The 17,766-nt window shown below is 43.3% G+C and overlaps 1 protein-coding gene across 7 annotated transcripts in view; it reads left to right on the forward strand.

Annotated features, from left to right (window-relative positions):
• The window catches only part of CEP290 (centrosomal protein 290), a 100,365-nt gene that overhangs the window by 42,244 nt on the left and 40,355 nt on the right, over nucleotides 1-17,766 (forward strand). For all 7 annotated transcript variants that reach the window (XM_019545272.1, XM_019545271.1, XM_019545273.1 and 4 more), the window contains 9 exons: nucleotides 747-858; nucleotides 1,663-2,118; nucleotides 4,451-4,615; nucleotides 4,891-4,998; nucleotides 5,086-5,220; nucleotides 8,446-8,712; nucleotides 11,668-11,775; nucleotides 12,325-12,524; nucleotides 13,020-13,233. In XM_019545272.1, coding sequence (XP_019400817.1) covers nucleotides 747-858; nucleotides 1,663-2,118; nucleotides 4,451-4,615; nucleotides 4,891-4,998; nucleotides 5,086-5,220; nucleotides 8,446-8,712; nucleotides 11,668-11,775; nucleotides 12,325-12,524; nucleotides 13,020-13,233 — 1,765 coding nt within the window. The remainder of the gene's footprint in view (nucleotides 1-746; nucleotides 859-1,662; nucleotides 2,119-4,450; nucleotides 4,616-4,890; nucleotides 4,999-5,085; nucleotides 5,221-8,445; nucleotides 8,713-11,667; nucleotides 11,776-12,324; nucleotides 12,525-13,019; nucleotides 13,234-17,766) is intronic.

The following is a 17,766-nucleotide window of genomic DNA, read 5'->3' on the forward strand; positions in this document are numbered from 1 at the left end:
AAAACAATTTCTTATTGTCTTTTACTTGGGTTGCCATCCTCAGCTCCATGGTAGCTTTGGCCTGTCTAACTGCCTCCCTACAAGCACGAGCAGAAGAGGTATATTCCTCTTTGGTGATCTCTCCCTGTTTCCACTTGTTATGTGCTCCCCTTTTGGCCCTTAGTCTGCCCTGGATTTCTCTGGTCAGCCAGGGAAGCCTCCTGGCCCCTTTCCCTCTTCTACCTCTCACGGGGTTGTATCCAAGATTGTTCACAAAATATGTGAGAGGGACAGTATCTTTGTGGACATTATCTTTTATTGGACCAGCTGCAGGGTTGGATGAGATTTACATGTTTTCAGGCATAGAACAACCTTCTATTTTGTACCTGAAAACTTGTCTAAATCCCTCTCAAATATGTAGTTTGATCAATAAAAGATAATGGCCCACAAAAAATTCTTTAACCTTTAGCACTTTTAGGTAAGCCTATACATAGGTGCATTTATTGGAATAATGTTTAGAAGGTATGGATGAATGGAAATTATCAACAGTTTTAATAACAGGGATAGTATAGTGTAGTAAGTGGGGACATCAACTTGGAAATGATAGAATATATGAAAACATTAAACATTTTACTATGCCTTAAGTGCTTCTCTTCAGGACCTCCTGTATGGGCCAACTTAATATTTTATTGACAACTCGACCATTTTTGCTTGATGGAGTATTTACTATTTTTAATTTGCACAATGTCTTTGTTGTTTTGTCTAAGGTTAAGAGAGGTGTCTGATATTGCCAAAATGCAGGTTGCAGCACTAGAGGCACGCCAGCAATCCAGAGAGAAGGAAATTGAATCCCTTAGAATACAAGTTTTAGATTTTCAGGTATGATCAAGTCTGCATTTATGGAGACATAAAACTAATTTATATTTTTCTAAGGGAGGGAATACCATATTTTATCACCCCTAAATATAACATGCACCCTATATTGGGAAGGACCCAAAGACAGAAAAAGAAAGGTCTTACCTTAGAGTAAGTGTAAGTACCTGAGGTCTGGGGTCTCTGAAGCTCAGGGGCCATGCACTAGTACTGGGGGCATGTGTGTCAGGGTTGGAAGTTGCATATCAGGACTGGGGGTTATGCACCAGCCCTAAACCCAGCACACTGGGTTCAACCCAATATGTGGTTCTAGAACCAGCACACTTGGTCAGGCACAGCTGTACCAGCCCTGGGGTCGTATTCTGGGTCGGTTCTGGTGTGCTGTGTCTAGGTATGGGCCAGTTCCATGTGCGAGGTTGATTCAGCACACAGATGGGGGATGAAGGCTCTCTAGAGGTCTGGACATCTGGCGATGGAGGTGGGGGAAGTAAGAGGCAGTGGAAACATTAATTCCAGGGCTCCCAGAGGTGTGGCAATTAGTGCAGCCACTCCATCAGCCCCTTTCCCCTGTCAGTTTTTATTACCCACTTTCCTTGCATGTAATGCATACCCCATTTTTCCTCAGCTGTTTTTTGGGGGAAAGATGCAGGTTATATGCAAGGAAATACAATAAAACTTCTTTATTTATTTTTTTTCAGGAGATTCTGCAATAGTTTATTAATCATTTACAGTGCATGCAGAAATGTATTTCATTTTATATGAATGATTTTATATACTTAAATTGTCTGTGCTATATTTTTTGGTCCCTAGGCAGAGTCGGATGAAAAAGCACTTATTGCAAAACTACATCAGCATATTGTAGCCCTCCAAATTAGTGAGTCCACTGCTGTGGGGAAGGTAGAGACACTTACACTAAAACTTCAAAAGATGGAGATCTGTAATTTACGCCTGGAACAAAAGCTTGATGACAAAGAACAAGCATTATATTATGCCCGGCTAGAAGGGAGACATAGAGTCAGACATCTACATCAGACAGTGCAGTCTCTGCGACGACAGTTTTGTGGTGCTCTGCCCTTGGCACAACAGGAGAAATTCTCTAAAACCATGATTCAGCTACAGAATGACAAATTGAAAATCATGGAAGAAGTTCAGAGTGCCCAAGAAGAACGTCGAAATGCAGAAAACAAAGCACTCGAGATGGAGTTAAAGCTGAAAGGTTTAGAAGAGTTAATAGGCACATTGAAAGATACAAGAGGAGCACAAAAGGTATGACTGCTTGTTATATCCTCAAATAAATGTTAATTTTGCCATGTCGGGTATAAGTTAAAGCCGTGTTGGTCTAAGGACATAGGCAGACAAGGTTCTTTGGGTAAATCTTATATCTTTTATTAGACCAACTCAAATACTTCACTTCATCAGCCTTCACTTTATCAACCTACTGGATACAAAAACTCATGGACTAAATATAGACATTGGATTTATGACACATTATAATGTGCCTAACATCTGACTCCCCAGGTACCTCTCCACTATTTACCAGCTACATTCGGCTACTACTAGTTAGGCAGAAGCTTTCAGATGGGGTCTGGGAGGGAGCAGAGGGTTGGGGCAGGGCCGGGTGGGCCTTGCTACTGCTGCCATGAGATTGTGCCACCAGCTTCTAGGTTCTGCTGCTGCTGGTGCCTTGTCATCTTTCACAGGTAGCAATGGGAAGATGATAATTCATTTTCTAACTTTTTTTTAGGGGCCCCATGGGCCATATAGAATGACCTGGCAGGCCATATCCAGCCTGCGTGCCATATTTTACCTGTCCCTGCCTTCAGTGCAATGTGTAGATGGGGTCTCAAAGTAGGGAAATTAACGCAACTGTCCAGACAAATTTTAGTTCAGGTAACTCTGTCATTCTTAGTAGAATTGTCTTTCAACTGGGTAAGCGCCAGTCTTTTCTGTTGCAAATTAGTGTGTGTGCATGTGCACACATATGTGTGTGTGTGTATTGCATTCTGTGTTTAAAGGCATTTTCGTTCATTTGGTGATTATAATGGCCTGGGTATTTTTAATTTTTAAACCAGTCTCCAAGGCTTTTAGAGCAGTTGGTGATATATGAGTTAGTTATTGTTTCAAATAGTTGTAGTTCTTATATATAAATGCTTCTTGGTAGTTTTGTAAATTTAATTTCACTTTGGAAAAGATACCAAATTCCTGAAATCTTCTGTCCCAACTATGCAAATGCAAGGGATGTAATTTGAGCCGCAACTTTGATACGTCATCTAGGAAACTATTCATCGATAAAACACAGTGCGTTAATATATCATGCATTGTTCCTACTGTAATCATTTCTGCTTTTCTGAGTGCTGATGTCAGTACCCCCTCCTCAAACCTGATCCCAGCCTATTGCAGGAACCCCACTGCCCTCTTATCATGTGAGGATTTGTGGGGCGTAAAGAAAAGAAGTGTTTTTCTTACTGCGCTCTGCATTAGGAGCTTTTTAAGGGGGATGTGCTGCGCTAAGAACCAGTGGTAGCTAGTTCTCCTTCCAAACTGAGAGAGAGCAAACAGTAGGGTTGATATTGCATTAAAGTATGCTTCAGTTCTCTCCAAATGAGAATCTATTTTATTCTCTCCAGACGAGGACCCAGTTGTCTCTTTAATAAATTAGTTTTATTAAACATTATAAAGCATTAACTCCAAGCATGCATATAGATATAATCTTAGCAAGCAAGTAATGGTGTATTACCAGTCCTAATAATACACGTCTCGAAAGCTAGCCAGGCATCTCAGAGCAGGTTCCTTGAAGGGAAGTCAGATGTCTTCAGTTCTTAGGCTTCATTAGAATGAGGGGAAAGAAAAGGGGAGGGGAGGGGAGGAGGGGAAGGGAAAGGGGAGGCAAGAGAGAAGGTAAAGGGAAAAATGTCTAATATTTATAGTCCTTTAGTCAGGTAGCTGCCAATTAAGCCAGTTTTCCATTTTTCATCAACAACTTGGGTTATGTCTTATTTTATCATTTTCCCCCTCTTGGTACCAGGAGCCATCTGCTCCAGAAATGGGTGGAATGCACCATGACAACCCTTTTTATTCATAACAAGCATTTTTATTATCAGATCTTGCAGAAAAACAAGCTGCATCAGCCCAGCATAGAAAAACAGGGTCTACAATAACGTAGCCTGTGGCATATACTAGCTTTGTGAATGCACTCTGGCCTGCTTATGTCAAAGCAACTAGACCTTTTAGGCCAGAGGGACTGTTTTAGTCCACTCAAGTGTCAATAGGCTGAACTGTCTCTGCAGATGTCTTCTTCAGAATCCACTTTGGACTCCAATTTGTTTGGAAACTAGCCTTTTTATAGAATAAGTACTGATCTACAACAACTATTCTGGTTTGAAAGAGTACTCTGGGAGGATAGGGACATTTATCTACCTGCTCTCTTCAGTGTACATAAACCGCTCTGGTTATCCACCATTTCTGAAGATGTTCTCATGTTATGTTTCCTTCCTGCTGGTTAAACAAAGACTGCAGCATCGCAGTTACAGTTACAGGTAACATCTAAAAGTTCATGACTTGACAAATTATTATATCAGTTTGTACAATTCTTTATCAGGTAATTGAATGGCATATGAAAATGGAGGAGCTTCGTCTCCAGGAACTTAAACTAAATCGAGAATTAGTCAAGCAAAAAGAAGAGATGAAATATTTGAATAATATCATTTCTGAGTATGAACGTACAATCAACAGTCTGGAAGAAGAAATTGTACAGCAAAATAAGGTATAAACATCTGCACTATATTCAACTAACAAAAATTCTTTTTGTTTCATAAAGGATTGTTAAAATACTTCTGCTACAATTTTAAAACACCCTTAGCTTAAATGCCCTAACTGTATACTTAATCATGTTTGGATATGTTATAGATGAGATGTATTGCTTTCAAATTTTGTAAAGTAGGTGTGCAATCTTTACACTCTGGAAATTAGGAGTAAACTTCTCATTGATAATGAGGGCTGTGATTTCACTTGAAATCTCTTTTAAATCCATTTTTGCAGTTTCATGAAGAGCGACAGATGGCCTGGGATCAGAGAGAAGTAGAATTAGAACGTCAGCTGGATATATATGAACGTCAGCAAAACGAAATCCTTAGTACTGCTCGAAGGGTACCTATGCTGACAGACTAAATTAATAATTAATTGCTGATTAGACTTGTCAAAGAAATAATGTTCATGTCTATTCTTTTTGTATAGGTTGAAGAGGCTACAGGATCCATTCCAGACTCTAGCGTGCCCCTTCCCCAGCAGCTTGAACTAGCTTTGAGAAAAATTAGGGAGCATGTTCGAACAATCTTGGAAACTCGGTCAACCTGCAAATCATTAGAAGAGGTAATTAGATGGTTAATTTAATAAAAAAGAACACGTGCACATAACAAAGAGTAAATATATTTACCTGAATTTTTCTGATGTGTTTTGCAAGGCACTAAAAGAAAAGAGTATCTGCGGTGAGTGGCTCAATATCTAACTTATGAAAAGGTCACTTGACTTGCTCTTTATGAACAAAAGAAACCAAAAAACTTTAAATCCTATTAGAGTATTTCACTCGGGGTACATCTGCACATGTGCTTTACTGTGGAGTTGACTAACTACTAGGCCTGTGTGAATAGGGAAGCATTCGATTCAGATTTGGATTCAGCCAATTCAGAGAACAGTGATTCGCTTTGGTGATTTGAATCGCTGCCCCATTCGATTAGGCTGAATTGGAATAGGAGATAGGATGCTGATTTGGCACTGTTTTGGAACTAAAAATTGGCCAGGGAGAGACGGGCACAGCTGGGCGGTTGCAGGTTCTCACACTACTCCTCCAGCTGTGCTTGCCTCTCTCCGGATTGGGGGAGCTGCAGGAGAAGCTCCCATGGCTGCCCTGCTGAGCCCCATCCCCTGCTGAGCCCCAGCTTCCCCCCACACTCATCAGCTGCAGCAGCAAGGATAAGGGCCTTTGAGGGCTCGTGACAGAGCCCCCCCATGTAGTGCGGGACAGTGGGGGGGTAGAGGGGATTGCAACCCCTACCTCCGCCTGGCACCTGCTTAGCAGCTGCCCCATGGCACAGGTGCAGCACAGCTTGGCAGGGTGCTGCGCACTGCCTGGGAGCTAGGGCCACTGGGGCTGAGCAGTGCTGGGCTCCGGCTGACTGCCCCAGCTCCCAGACAGTACGTGACGCCCTGCTGAGCTGCTCTGCACCCACACAATGCCACAGCTGCTGCGTGGGTGCCAAGTGGGGGGGGGGTGATTCCCGCAGCCTCCCACTGTCCCATGCTGTGTGAGGGGTGCTCTGCCATGAGCTCTCAGGGGTCCTGATGGCCACGGACAGAGTTGGTCAGTGCGGCACTTTTTTTTTCTTTTCCTTTAAGTGCCAGGAGGCTGGGGCCGGGCAAGGCAGCCATGGGGTCTTCTCCTGCGTCTCCTCCAGCTGTGCCTGCCTCTGCCCTGGCAGTGGACACCATGGGAGAATCCCCCATGGCTCCCCTGCCTGGTCCCATCCGCTGCATGGCCCAGCCAGCTCGGGGGGGTGGGGGGCACGATGCAGGTGTGGCTCACTTCGGGCAGTAGCAGAGCATAGCCTTTGCTCCCAGTGCTGCCACACCCTCATCAGCGCTAAGAGTGGAGACTCTGCCCTGTTGTCACTTGCCAGTTGGTGCAGGCAGGCAAGCAGCACTGCCATTTACCAGCTAGTGCAGGGAGGCATGGGATGCAGGCACGGTAGCACTTGTAATGGGGACTGTGTCCTGCTGCCGTTTGCCCAACCGGTGTGGGGTGGGGGTATGATGCACGCTCAGCTTGCTCTGGGCTTCATCAGGGCAGCCCCACTCCCAGCACTACTGTGCCTGCATCAGCATTGGAAGTGGGGGCTCTGCCCTGCTGCCTCTTGCCAGCCAGCGTGGTGGGGAGGGGTGCGCGGGTTGTGGGCTTGGCAGCGCTGGGAGCAGGGGTTTTGCTCTAATGCCACTTGCCCCCTTCTTCCTCAAGAGAGCCGCACCTGTATCTCGTGTGTCCCCCCGGTCCTGGCTTGACAAGCAGCAGCAGGACAGAGCCCCCACTCCCAGCAATGCCGCACCCGCATTCCACACCCCCATGCCCTCTCCCTGAGTAATGCACCCCCCGCCTCAGCTGGACAGCTTGTACCAGTCCCATCCCCTCCCTCCCCCACAACCCTTTGCTTCCCCCCCCATCCCCAACAGGCTTAGCAGCTGGAGGCAGCTGTGTCAGTTGCTTGTTTAGTCTATGGCAGAATCTCTGAAGTGGCCAAATATTTTCCGAAGCTTTTCCGAATTGATTTGGATGCTTTGAATAGATTTGGAGCTTTTAATTGACCTCCCAATTGATTCAGATGTAGAGATTTGGTCCCTGAAATGGGCTGAATCTCCTCCGAATTGAATCAGCTACCAAAGCTTTGCACAGCCCTGCTAATTAGCTCTGCAGTAGAGTGTCACAGTCTACATGTGCGCCTGTATTAGGATGCGGCAAATTTAACTGACTCTGCTGTAGGATAGTAATACTGACAAAGACAGTACTATCCTATGGTGGAGTAATTGCATGCACTGTAATGCACGTGTAGATGGTGATGGGTTGACTGAGGCACAATGTTGCTAAAGCATGGGGGCCTGCCTGCTGTCTAGCCCTGCACTTTAGCACCCTTGTGGCCCAGCCAGCCCCTCTGCCGCCACTGCCACTACGTGGAACTCAGGGCTGACCCCCCTGAACCTGCTGTCAGCCTAGGGCTGCTCTGCCCTGGTTCAAAGTGCTGCAGTCTTGGGCGCATGTATAAATGCTGTGCCTGAGAGCAGCTGACTCCAGTGCAAACTGGAGCTCATTTTGTTGCTTTAATAGCATGTGTAGATACACCCTCAGAGTATAAAATTCTATCATTATCATTAAATGTAAATTATTTTCCCTTAGGACTAATTAGAGAGAGAAATTGGAAACATTGCTGATTGCTTATTTAGTAAATCAAGGTTCGGGGACTGTAAAAAAAATGAGGTTTCTAAATGCTAATTAGAGTTAATTAGAACTCTGTAGTGAAAACTAAGTTTGTTAATATTTAACCAGTAACATTACTGATGAGAAGATAGGGCCCCAAATTTAAAAATCTGTGTTCTTTTATTTATTTATTTATTTTTTTAAGTCAAACACTGCAAATATATAATGCATGTGTGTGAACGACACAGTGAACTGGATCTTGCATTTTTTCCATTTTTTCCTAATATTTCATTATGTATAAATTTTCAAAAAAAACCATTCTGTACTCATGGCAGTTCATTTTGACCTTCATTTGGCAATTTATATATAGTAATCTTTTGAAAACACTAAATTAAACTGTTTCTGTTACCAAACTTATTTTATCAATATGTTGTGGTGTGAAAATTAAGCTTAATAACAAAACAAAAAAAATGGAGAGTGATTTGGTTCAATATATATCAAATTCCAAGTGGACAACATTGAACATACAGCGTATTTAGCTTGTTGTTAAATTTAGGCCTTTTTTGATACATTTTAATTAAAAAAAAACTTTTTAGTATCAATTTCTGTAACAATAATGATTTCCTTTATTGTAGAAACTGAAAGAGAAGGAAGCTGCTTTGTGGAAAGCAGAACAGAATATTTTGTCAAGAGATAAAGTTATAAATGAACTAAGACTTCGATTACCTGCCACATCAGAAAGAGAGAGGCTTATAGCTGAGTTAGGTAGAAAAGATGATGACTCAGAGGGCCACCATGCTCTGAAAGTTTCCCACCAAACCATTAAAAATATGCAAGCAAGATTAAATCAGAAAGAAGAAGTCTTGAAAAAGTATCAGCATCTTCTTGCAAAAGCAAGAGAGGTATTTACACTTTTTGCATTGATTTGTATTATTTTGCTTACAGCTCCTGAGTTTTTTTGCCCAATCCACTTTTGGTGCAGTCCTAGCCAGAACTTTATTATGCAGTTCTTATTGTGTAAAGAACAATTTTCTATCCTCTTGTATTCAAAGAGTTTATATATCAAATTGTCTTGTTTGGAGTTGTTTTAGCATAGCAGAATCAGGAAGTAAAGTTTGCAAATGGACTAGTCATGTTATTCCAGATTTGTGTAGTTTTTCATGTACTTTTGTAGGGGGAAAAAATCAAAATGCTGTGCTTATAGGAGGTCATGGTGTTGTTCATCTAGCAGTTATGGAGGGATAGAAATGATGCAAACCAAGGGTGGGTCCCGGGGAGGGGAGTATTGCAGTTGCACCCCCCCCTTTGATTCCTGCTCCACTCCAGCTTTAAAACTAACTGCCTGGGAGGGGCAGCAGCATTTCTATTTAGGCAGTGCTGAAAGAGTCAATTGACTTAATGGTTCATTGCCGTTTCCCTGATTCCTGCTAATCTATCTCTATTCCACAAGTATTAAGGACCCTCTCTTCTTTTCAATGGTCTTGATGTTCCACTATTCAAACTATCCTTTCTTCTGCAATTTTGCTGTCCGGTAACCATTCCTGGTACTCTCTATCTCCTACTTCAGAGCCTGTAGACTGTTTTTAGCTCTAGCTAAAAACCTTAAGTCAGCTCTGGTAACTTAGGTATAGAAATAAATGACTGAAAATTGGGGACACTGTCAAGATGCTCAAGAAGGCTTGATTCTCTTACATGATTCTGAATAAGGCATACATCTCTGATAATGACTTTTGACTATTTTTTGCCTAGTTTTTTGGTGTTTTTTTTAACTTCTGCAAATTTGTGCAATCCCGTGCTTGTATTTGATTTTGCTTTGATTTTAAACTGAATAATAAAGTGCTGGCCTCCTAGCTTATTAGTAAAGCATCTCAGTTTTTTTACTAGAGAAAAATGTGTTGTGTTTATATGTGATGTGCCAAACCATCTTCAGCCCCTTTTCTTTTTCAAAATCCTAGATTTGCCCATGCATGTAGATCTCATTGTAAAATGTGATTCTATGATTGCTGTTCTGGAAACATTCATTCAGTAGCCGTATAAGTATTATTATATAAAAAAATAAGGCGAAGTTGGTGCATATTAAAGATAGACTGTAAGTTTCTGATATACCACAAGAGTAAAGGTTTGGGAGTAGACTTCTCCCACAGCAAGAACAGATTAGGGAGAAAGCTTGAGTGAAGGATGTAAACTGAGACTATCGCATAAACTGAGAGCAGACAAGATTCGATTGTAGGGAGCTATAAGGGACAAGAAAAAATTAGGGAGAAATCCCTTAAGACTGATGGTTTAGAGCAAAATTGTGTGACAAGCTCAAGCTCTGAGGGCCACTTTCAAGTTACATTTTCCAGTGGAAATCCTCCTAGGATTACACTCAATCTTGCACAACTTATAGATTTACCAGGCCTCTGATGTTACCCTGGCAGGTTACCGGTGGCCCTTAGGCATGGAGGAATAGAGATGTAATAAGTAAAACAAGGTTGAGAGCCTTGAAATTGTCTTCATTTTTTAAGGGTCTGTCAGGGGTGGGTAAAATATGGCCCATGGGCTGGATCCAGCCCGTGAGGCCTTTCTACCCAGCCCACGGGGCCCCTAAAAAAAATTTAGAAAATTTAAAATGTATCTGTCCTTGGTTCTTGTCAAAGATGATTCAGAGATGATAGGAACCAAGGGCGGTAGGACCCAGGGGAAGCCCTGGAGAGCTCCTGCAACAGCAGGGCCCACCCAGCCCTGCCCCTCCCCAGCCGGAAGCTGCAGCTGCTCCCGCCACACAGCCCCGACAAGCGAGCCCTGAGCTGGTGCGGGGCCGAGGCTGGCAGCGGGGGCGGTTTACAAGTTGGTGCTAAGCGCAGGGAAAAGCGGCCCCTCCCCCTCCCTGTGTCCCACACCCCGCACTGCGGCTGCTCACAGCCTGCCTAGGACCGCCTGTGCCTACTCAGGACAGCCCCACACGTGCTACAAGTGACTGCAGTAGGGAACGCCGACCATGGGGCGGGCAAAGCACCGCTTTTCCCCCATGCTCAGCACCAGCTCCTTCCCTGCCGGTGAGCAGGGGGTTGGCTGGGCTGCACACTGCCCCCCGTCTGTACCTTGGGGCTGTGGGGCGCTGGGAGTGAGTGGGTACAGGAGCAGGGCCCACACCTGTGTCCCAGGGCCGGTGCCAGCAGGGCCCAGGGCAGGGCGGCAGGGGTATAGGGTCCCAGCTGGCAGGGGCTCTACGGAGCTGGGCCAGCTCCCCCCTCTCCCTGCTGGTGCAGTCCAGCCTGGCTCCACAGACCCTTGTGAGCCTGCACCCTGCTCTGGGACCCATTGGTGCTGGCCGTAGGACATTAGTCCCAAGACATTGGGACATAGTCCCAAGATAGTGACCAGGGGGCGGGACATCTGTCAAGGGGTGTGGCTACCCATGTGGCCCTCAACAGCTTACCACAACTTGGTAAGCGGCCCTCCACCCAAAATAATTTCCTGCCCCTGGTCTATGTAGATAAGGAAGAAGCGATTCCTCAGTAATCCTGTTAAGTATTCCTTGGATTGCCAGCCTGAATGAAGAGTGGTACCAGCCTTGGTAGCTTGGAAGTGTGCAAGCACACATGTCCATGTGCATGTGCGCACACACATACATCCATATGTGCATGCAAGTGCGCATGCACGTGCACACATACATACAAAATTTCTAAACTCTGTTTTGTCTGGCAATTTGCAAGTTAAAGGAAAATTGTCCCTTTTCTCAGTGCTTTCAGAAGGAACTAGAAAACTATGATCATATTTCTAAATAGTCAAGAGGTTAACAAGGAAAGCACAGAAGTCGTATAGATTTCTTGATGATTATGAAATTAGATTATATGTTCATTTTGTCCTTATAGGAGGAAGCAGAAATTGCAAAGAAACATGAAGAAGATCTCAGGGTCCTACATCAAAAGCTAGAATTGTATGCTGACAATTCACTTAATAAATTCAAAGAAACTGCACTGGTAAGTTTTGGAAGGAAAGCAGTGTTTTAGGGCCATTTGCCCTCTTTCTCTGCAAATGAAAAAATATTAACCCACCATAACAAAAGCAGTTTTTCAGTCCACAATAAAAATGTGGGGCTATCAATACAGCATTACTGAAAGAGAAAGAGAATTGTCATTGAGCAAACTTGGTGTGCAGTGTGCTAATGCATAATTCAGCTGGTGCTAGTCCTAAAGTAAGAAGTCTTTCATTTTTTTCTATTCTTTTTGTCAGTCTTCTCTATTATACTACAGTATTATCTTTTGGTACTGTTTTCTGATACATTGACCGTCAACCTTTAACCAGTTTTGCAACTGTTCCTTAGGTATAAAGAGACCTTCTGAAAATACTCGGGGTAGCTAACCTTTAAGCCCTTTGTTATGAGTCATTTAATTTAGTTATGAAATATGGGTTCAATATTGCTGCTTGATTATATTTAGATTCAACTTTGAAAAAAGAAATGATAGTAATTGTTCCTTGTATAAGGCATATGATAGTAATCATGGCTATTTTTTTGTTTTGTTTTATAGGAGTTGATGAAGAAGCCTTCTTTATCAGTTTCCACAAACAAACATTTCATTCGTCTGGCTGAAATGGAGCAAACAGTAGTAGAGCAAGACAACTCTCTTGCTTCACTTTTAGGAAAATTAAAGAAAACTGCATCTGATTTAGAGAAACAAAAGCAAATTACTTTAATGAAAACCAAAGAGTTTGAAAATTTTAGGGCTCAGTAAGTCTTTAGATTATTATTACAATTCAAATAATAATTGTATTAGCCAAATTAGGTTGAAGTTTTAAGTGAATTGAGATAATTTATTGAATTAAACATATTTTAGCAAAGTATTGTTTTAGTGAAATTTATTAACAGACTAGTGAATTCAGGATTTGATAGAAGAAACTAACCCAAAAACTTTATTAAACAAAGGTTGTAATTTTAAAATGTGTTTCTTTTGGGCTTGATGCACAAAAGAAATTAGGTTGCGCAACCAATCGCTGTTTTGGTACTCGTTCAATAATGGAATTTTCTGTGTTTTTTATTGTATGATAGCAGGTACAGTTAATTTTTGTGACTTCCCAATGTGTGTATGTTTTTTTTCTTTTGTTAATTATATAAGAAACACTTCCTGTAATAACAAAAAAGTAATGTTTCTGTCTTTCTAGTGTACTTTGAGCTTCTTAATTTAAGTCTTCCATGACATAACTATTTATTATTTTGCTATGCAAGACTGGAAGAAAAGCATGCAGCTGAAGTGAAACAGTTGAAAGATGAAGCAAATGAATTAAGAAACCTGTTATCTCAAATAGAAAAGGAATTACTGAATGTAAAAACTGAATTACAAGCTCAGAAAGAAGCAAATAATAGGGCACCAACAACTACAATGAAAAACCTAGTAGAACGGTTGAAGAACCAGTTAACTTTAAAAGAGAAGCAGCAGAGAGTAAGTCATCAATACTTATTTTAACATTTCTTTAAGCAATGAAATGATTTAAATACCTTAAATATGCCTAAATTACATCTTAAATTCTACAAAAGTCCTATCTTCAAATAGATATTTATTGGATTTTGATATTTATTGAATGCTTCTGCTCTTTCTGTGTTGCTGTTCACAGTTTTATCATTTACATCTAACAATATTATGCTAAAATTCTTCTTTTTCCTATATATAATCAAATTCTTTTTTTCATTATTTTTCCTATTGACTGTTCTTTGTGCCCTTTTTATTTCTATATTCATCTTCTCCAGTTGTTAATTTGATACATGTTCATTGCCTTTTGCTTGTGCTTTCCTTTGTTACATATGATATGTGTATATATATTTTAAATGTATATAATAGGCTTATTTATATAGGCTGCATTGATTTACAAAGAAAAATGAAAAGTAAACTGATGGCTTAGATGGGAAGCAAAGGCATCTATGAATATATACTAGTCATATATATATTCTTTTTTTAGTAGATGCCTTTGCTTCCCATCTAAGCTAGCAATTTGCTTTGGGGTTTTTTGTTTGTTTGTGTGTTTGTTTTTTTAAATCTGTGCAGCCTTCCTGCTCATTAGTGAGAGTGTTGCTGTGTGGTCATCTGATAAAATGTTTTTAAACAGTTTCCAAATTATGCCATTTTTTATTTTTAAACCTTCCTTGTAATGGATTTGGTTCTTAATTGTTTTCAGGTTGGGGAAAGTATTTCTTTTAATTCAAAACTGGTGCATTTTTGAGTGTCTGCTCATGCACATATACTCTTGGCAACTATATATATATTCATTTGGACTTTATTCTGTTTTTACATAGTATGTGAGCAAATTATAATCCCTTGTGCTTTAGTTAATGTAATAGCCACCACTAAATTATAATGAGATGATTAATTCATTTCTATCAAGATAAAGTTTTATAGAGAATTGTCTTTTACAGAACATAATATTTTCATAGATTTCCTAGATGTTAGGGCTGGAAGGACCTCAAAGATCATCAAGTCCAGCCCCCTGCCCCAGGGGTAGGAAGTCAGCTAGGGTTAAAGGACCCTAGCAAGATAAGCATCCAAGTGTTTCTTGAATAAGTCCAGAGTAGGTGCCCGCACCACATCTGGAGGGAGTCTATTCCAGGTCTTGGGGGCTCAGACAGTAAAGAAATGTTTTTCTTATGTCCAACTTAAAACGGTCTTGTAGGAGTTTCTGACTGTTGGTCCTTGTTTTTCCTTGGGGCACCCTGGTAAACAGACGTTCTCCCAGATCCTGATGAACACCCCTTGTATACTTATAGGCAGCCACCAGGTCCCCCCTGAGCCTGTGCTTTTCCAGACTGAAGAGTCCCATGGCTCTCAGTCTCTCTTCGTAAGGCCTATTCTCTTGCTCTCTGATCATGTATGTGGCTCTCCTCTGGACTCTCTCAAGCTTCTCAACATCCTTCTTGAATTGCAGAGCCCAGAATTGGATGCAGTACTCCAGCTGCAGCCTCACCAAGGCTGAGTAAAGCAGGAGGATGACATCCTGAGATTTACTTGAGAAGGATCTGTAAATGTAAGCCAGGGTTTTGTTTGCCTTACCAGCTGTGACAACTTAGCCAGTGCGTTCAACACCGATGTCCACATCGTTGATAAAGATGTTGAAGAAAACCGGTCCAAGGACAGAGCCTTGGGGGACACCACTGTCATGGAGTGCCATAGTGACTCACTGCCATCAGCCACTACTCTGGGTCCAACCTCGGAGCCAGTTTCCCAGCCATTGGACTGTGGTGTAGCTGAGGCCTCAGTTGGCCAATTTTTCCATAAGGAGGTCATGGGACACCAGATCAAAGGCTTTTTTAAAATCCAGGTATATGACATCTATTTGTTCTCCCTTGTCCAGGTGATACGTCACCTGGTCATAGAAGGAGATGAGATTGGTTAGGCAAGACCTACCCACGACAGACCTGTGTTGGCTATCCCTCAAGATGTTGCCAGCAGCCAGCTTGTCCAGAAGGGTCTCCTTAATAATTTTCTTGAAAATTTTACTAGGGATTGAGGTCAAGCTGATTGGCCTGTAATTCCTGGGATCTACTTTCCGCCCTTTCTTGAAGATGAGTACCACGTTGGTCTTCTTCTAGGCTTCAGGTACTTTACCTGAACGCCACGCATTTTTGAATATTTTTGCCAATGGTTGGGCTATGACACCTGTCAGCTCCTTCAGTACCCTGGGTTATAATCTGTCAGGACCAGCTGACTTGAAGGTGTCCAGCCTCTCAAGGTGATCCTTTAGTAGATCAACACGGATGCTGGGTATAAATATGCCCTCAGCCTGGCCGTCCCTCATCTTGCTGGGCAGGGCGGTCCCACTGGACTGATGAAAGACCGACACGAAGTACTCATTAAGCAGGTTGACCTTTTCCTGGGTGTCAGTTAGCAGCTGTCCCATTTGGTTCAGCAGGGGCCCAATGTTACCCTTGCTTTTTTTTTTGACTCCCTACAAATCTAAAAAAGGACTTTTTGTTATTCTTGATACATGAAGCCAGATGGAGCTTGGTTGCAGCCTTGGCTTTCTTGATCTGCTCCCTGCAGGTACGGACCAGTGCTGAGTACTCCTCCTTGGTGGTAATTCCAACCTTCCATCCTTTATAAGTCTCTCTTTTGAGGCGTAGGAGGTCCTCGAGTTCCTTGCTGAGCCAAGGGGGTTCCTGCGCCATTTTGCTACCCTTCCTCTGAGATGGGATGGCCATCCCTTGTGCTGTCGGTATCGCTCCCTTGAGGAGCAACCACTTCTCTTAGACTCCTCTTCCAGTCAAGTTGTGGTCCCTTAGGGCCTCAAGAACGAGCCTCCTGAGTTTGTCAAAGTCAACTTTCCTGAAGTTGAGGACTTCAGTATTGCTGACTGATTTGCCAGCTTTGCAATGGATAGTAAAGGTGGTCAACTCATGATCACTATCACCGAGTATTCCATCAATTCTTAGGTCACTGACTATGTCATCCCCTTTGGCCAGTACCAGGTCCAACAATGCTTTACGTCTTGTTGGCCCATAGACTTCTTCAGTCAGGTAGAGCTTGTCCACGCACATGAGGAAGTTTTACGACCAATCAGATTTAGCCAAGTGCTCTTCCCATGAGATGTCCGGGTAGTTGAAGTCTCCCATGACAATCATGCACCGAGAGCATGCAGCCTCAGCCAGTTCCCTGGTAAATTCCTGGTCCAACTCATGTTTCTGGTTAGGAGGTCTGTAGTAGACTCCTACCATGATGTCCCCTCAGCCATGTTCCACATGTATTTTGACCCACAGAGACTCCAGTCATCCTTCCTGAGTGCCAGTGTCAATTTGGAGGGACGTGTAGCTGTCCTTAACATAGAGAGCTACGCCCCCACCCATTTTATCTGCACTCACCTGTGGCCCAGTCATAGGTGGAATCCCACCAGGTCTCCGTTATCCCTATGAGGTCATAGTCATTCTTGTTTAGCAGGAGGACCTGTTCCTCCTGTTTATTACCCAAGCTTCTGGCACTGGTATACAGGCAGGTAAGTGTCCCATTGGGGGTCCTTGCCTTCCCTACAGATTGTTCCAGGGCTAGGGTAGGGGTGGGTTCCCTTAAGTGCCTTAGCCTGCTAGATTTACACGGGTTGCCCAGTGGGCAAGCAGTGGCGATAATCCACCCAACCCCGGTGGGCTTAGTTTAAAGCCCGGTCAAGCAGGTCAGCCAGTCTGGCTGAGAAGAGCCTTCTCCCCAGCGGAGTGAGGTGGAGGCCATCTCTCCCCAGCAGACTACTGCCTCTTTCACCAACGAGCGGACTGTGATCATGGAAGCCAAAGCTTTCACGATGACACCAGCACCGTAGTCTTTGGTTGACTACCTCAACCCGTCTCTCCCTCCTCAGCCCATGATCCACAACCAGGAGGAGCAAGGAAATGACCACCTGCACCCCCAGCCTTCTAACCCCACTCCCAGAGCCCTGTAGTCTCTCATGACCTGGCTGGGATTGCTCCGAGCCATGTCATTTGTGCCCAACGTAGATAAGGAGCATAGGGAAGTGGTCAGCGGGCTGGATAATTTTTGGGATCCTCTCTGCTATGTCCTTGATGTGGGTCCCTGAGAAGTAGCAGACCTCCCAAGCTAGGGGTTGGGGTGGCAAATTTTCCCCTCAGGAGGGAGTCTCCCATGATAACCACTATGCATTTTGTCTTAGGGAGAGTAGGGTACCTTCATGCAGCAGGCCTTGGGGCCCTTGACAACCTTGGTTTATCCCCCCTTGGCTGGATAGTATGGTAGATTTCATAGATTTCATAGACATTAGGGCTGGAAGGGACCTCAGAAGATCATCAAGTCCAGCCCCCCCTGCCCAAAGGGCAGGAAGTCGGTTGGGGTCATAGCTTCCCAGCATGATAAGCATCCAATTTTCTCTTAAAGGTGTTCAAAGTAGATGCTTAAACCACCTCTGATAGCAGACTGTTCCAAACCTTGGGGGCTCGGACAGTAAAGAAATTCTGCCTTATGTCCAGCCTGAAATGGTCTTGCAGT

Source organism: Crocodylus porosus, unplaced genomic scaffold (assembly GCF_001723895.1).
Source record: "Crocodylus porosus isolate Cpor-Errol unplaced genomic scaffold, CroPor_comp1, whole genome shotgun sequence".
Taxonomy (NCBI): Eukaryota; Metazoa; Chordata; order Crocodylia; family Crocodylidae; genus Crocodylus; species Crocodylus porosus.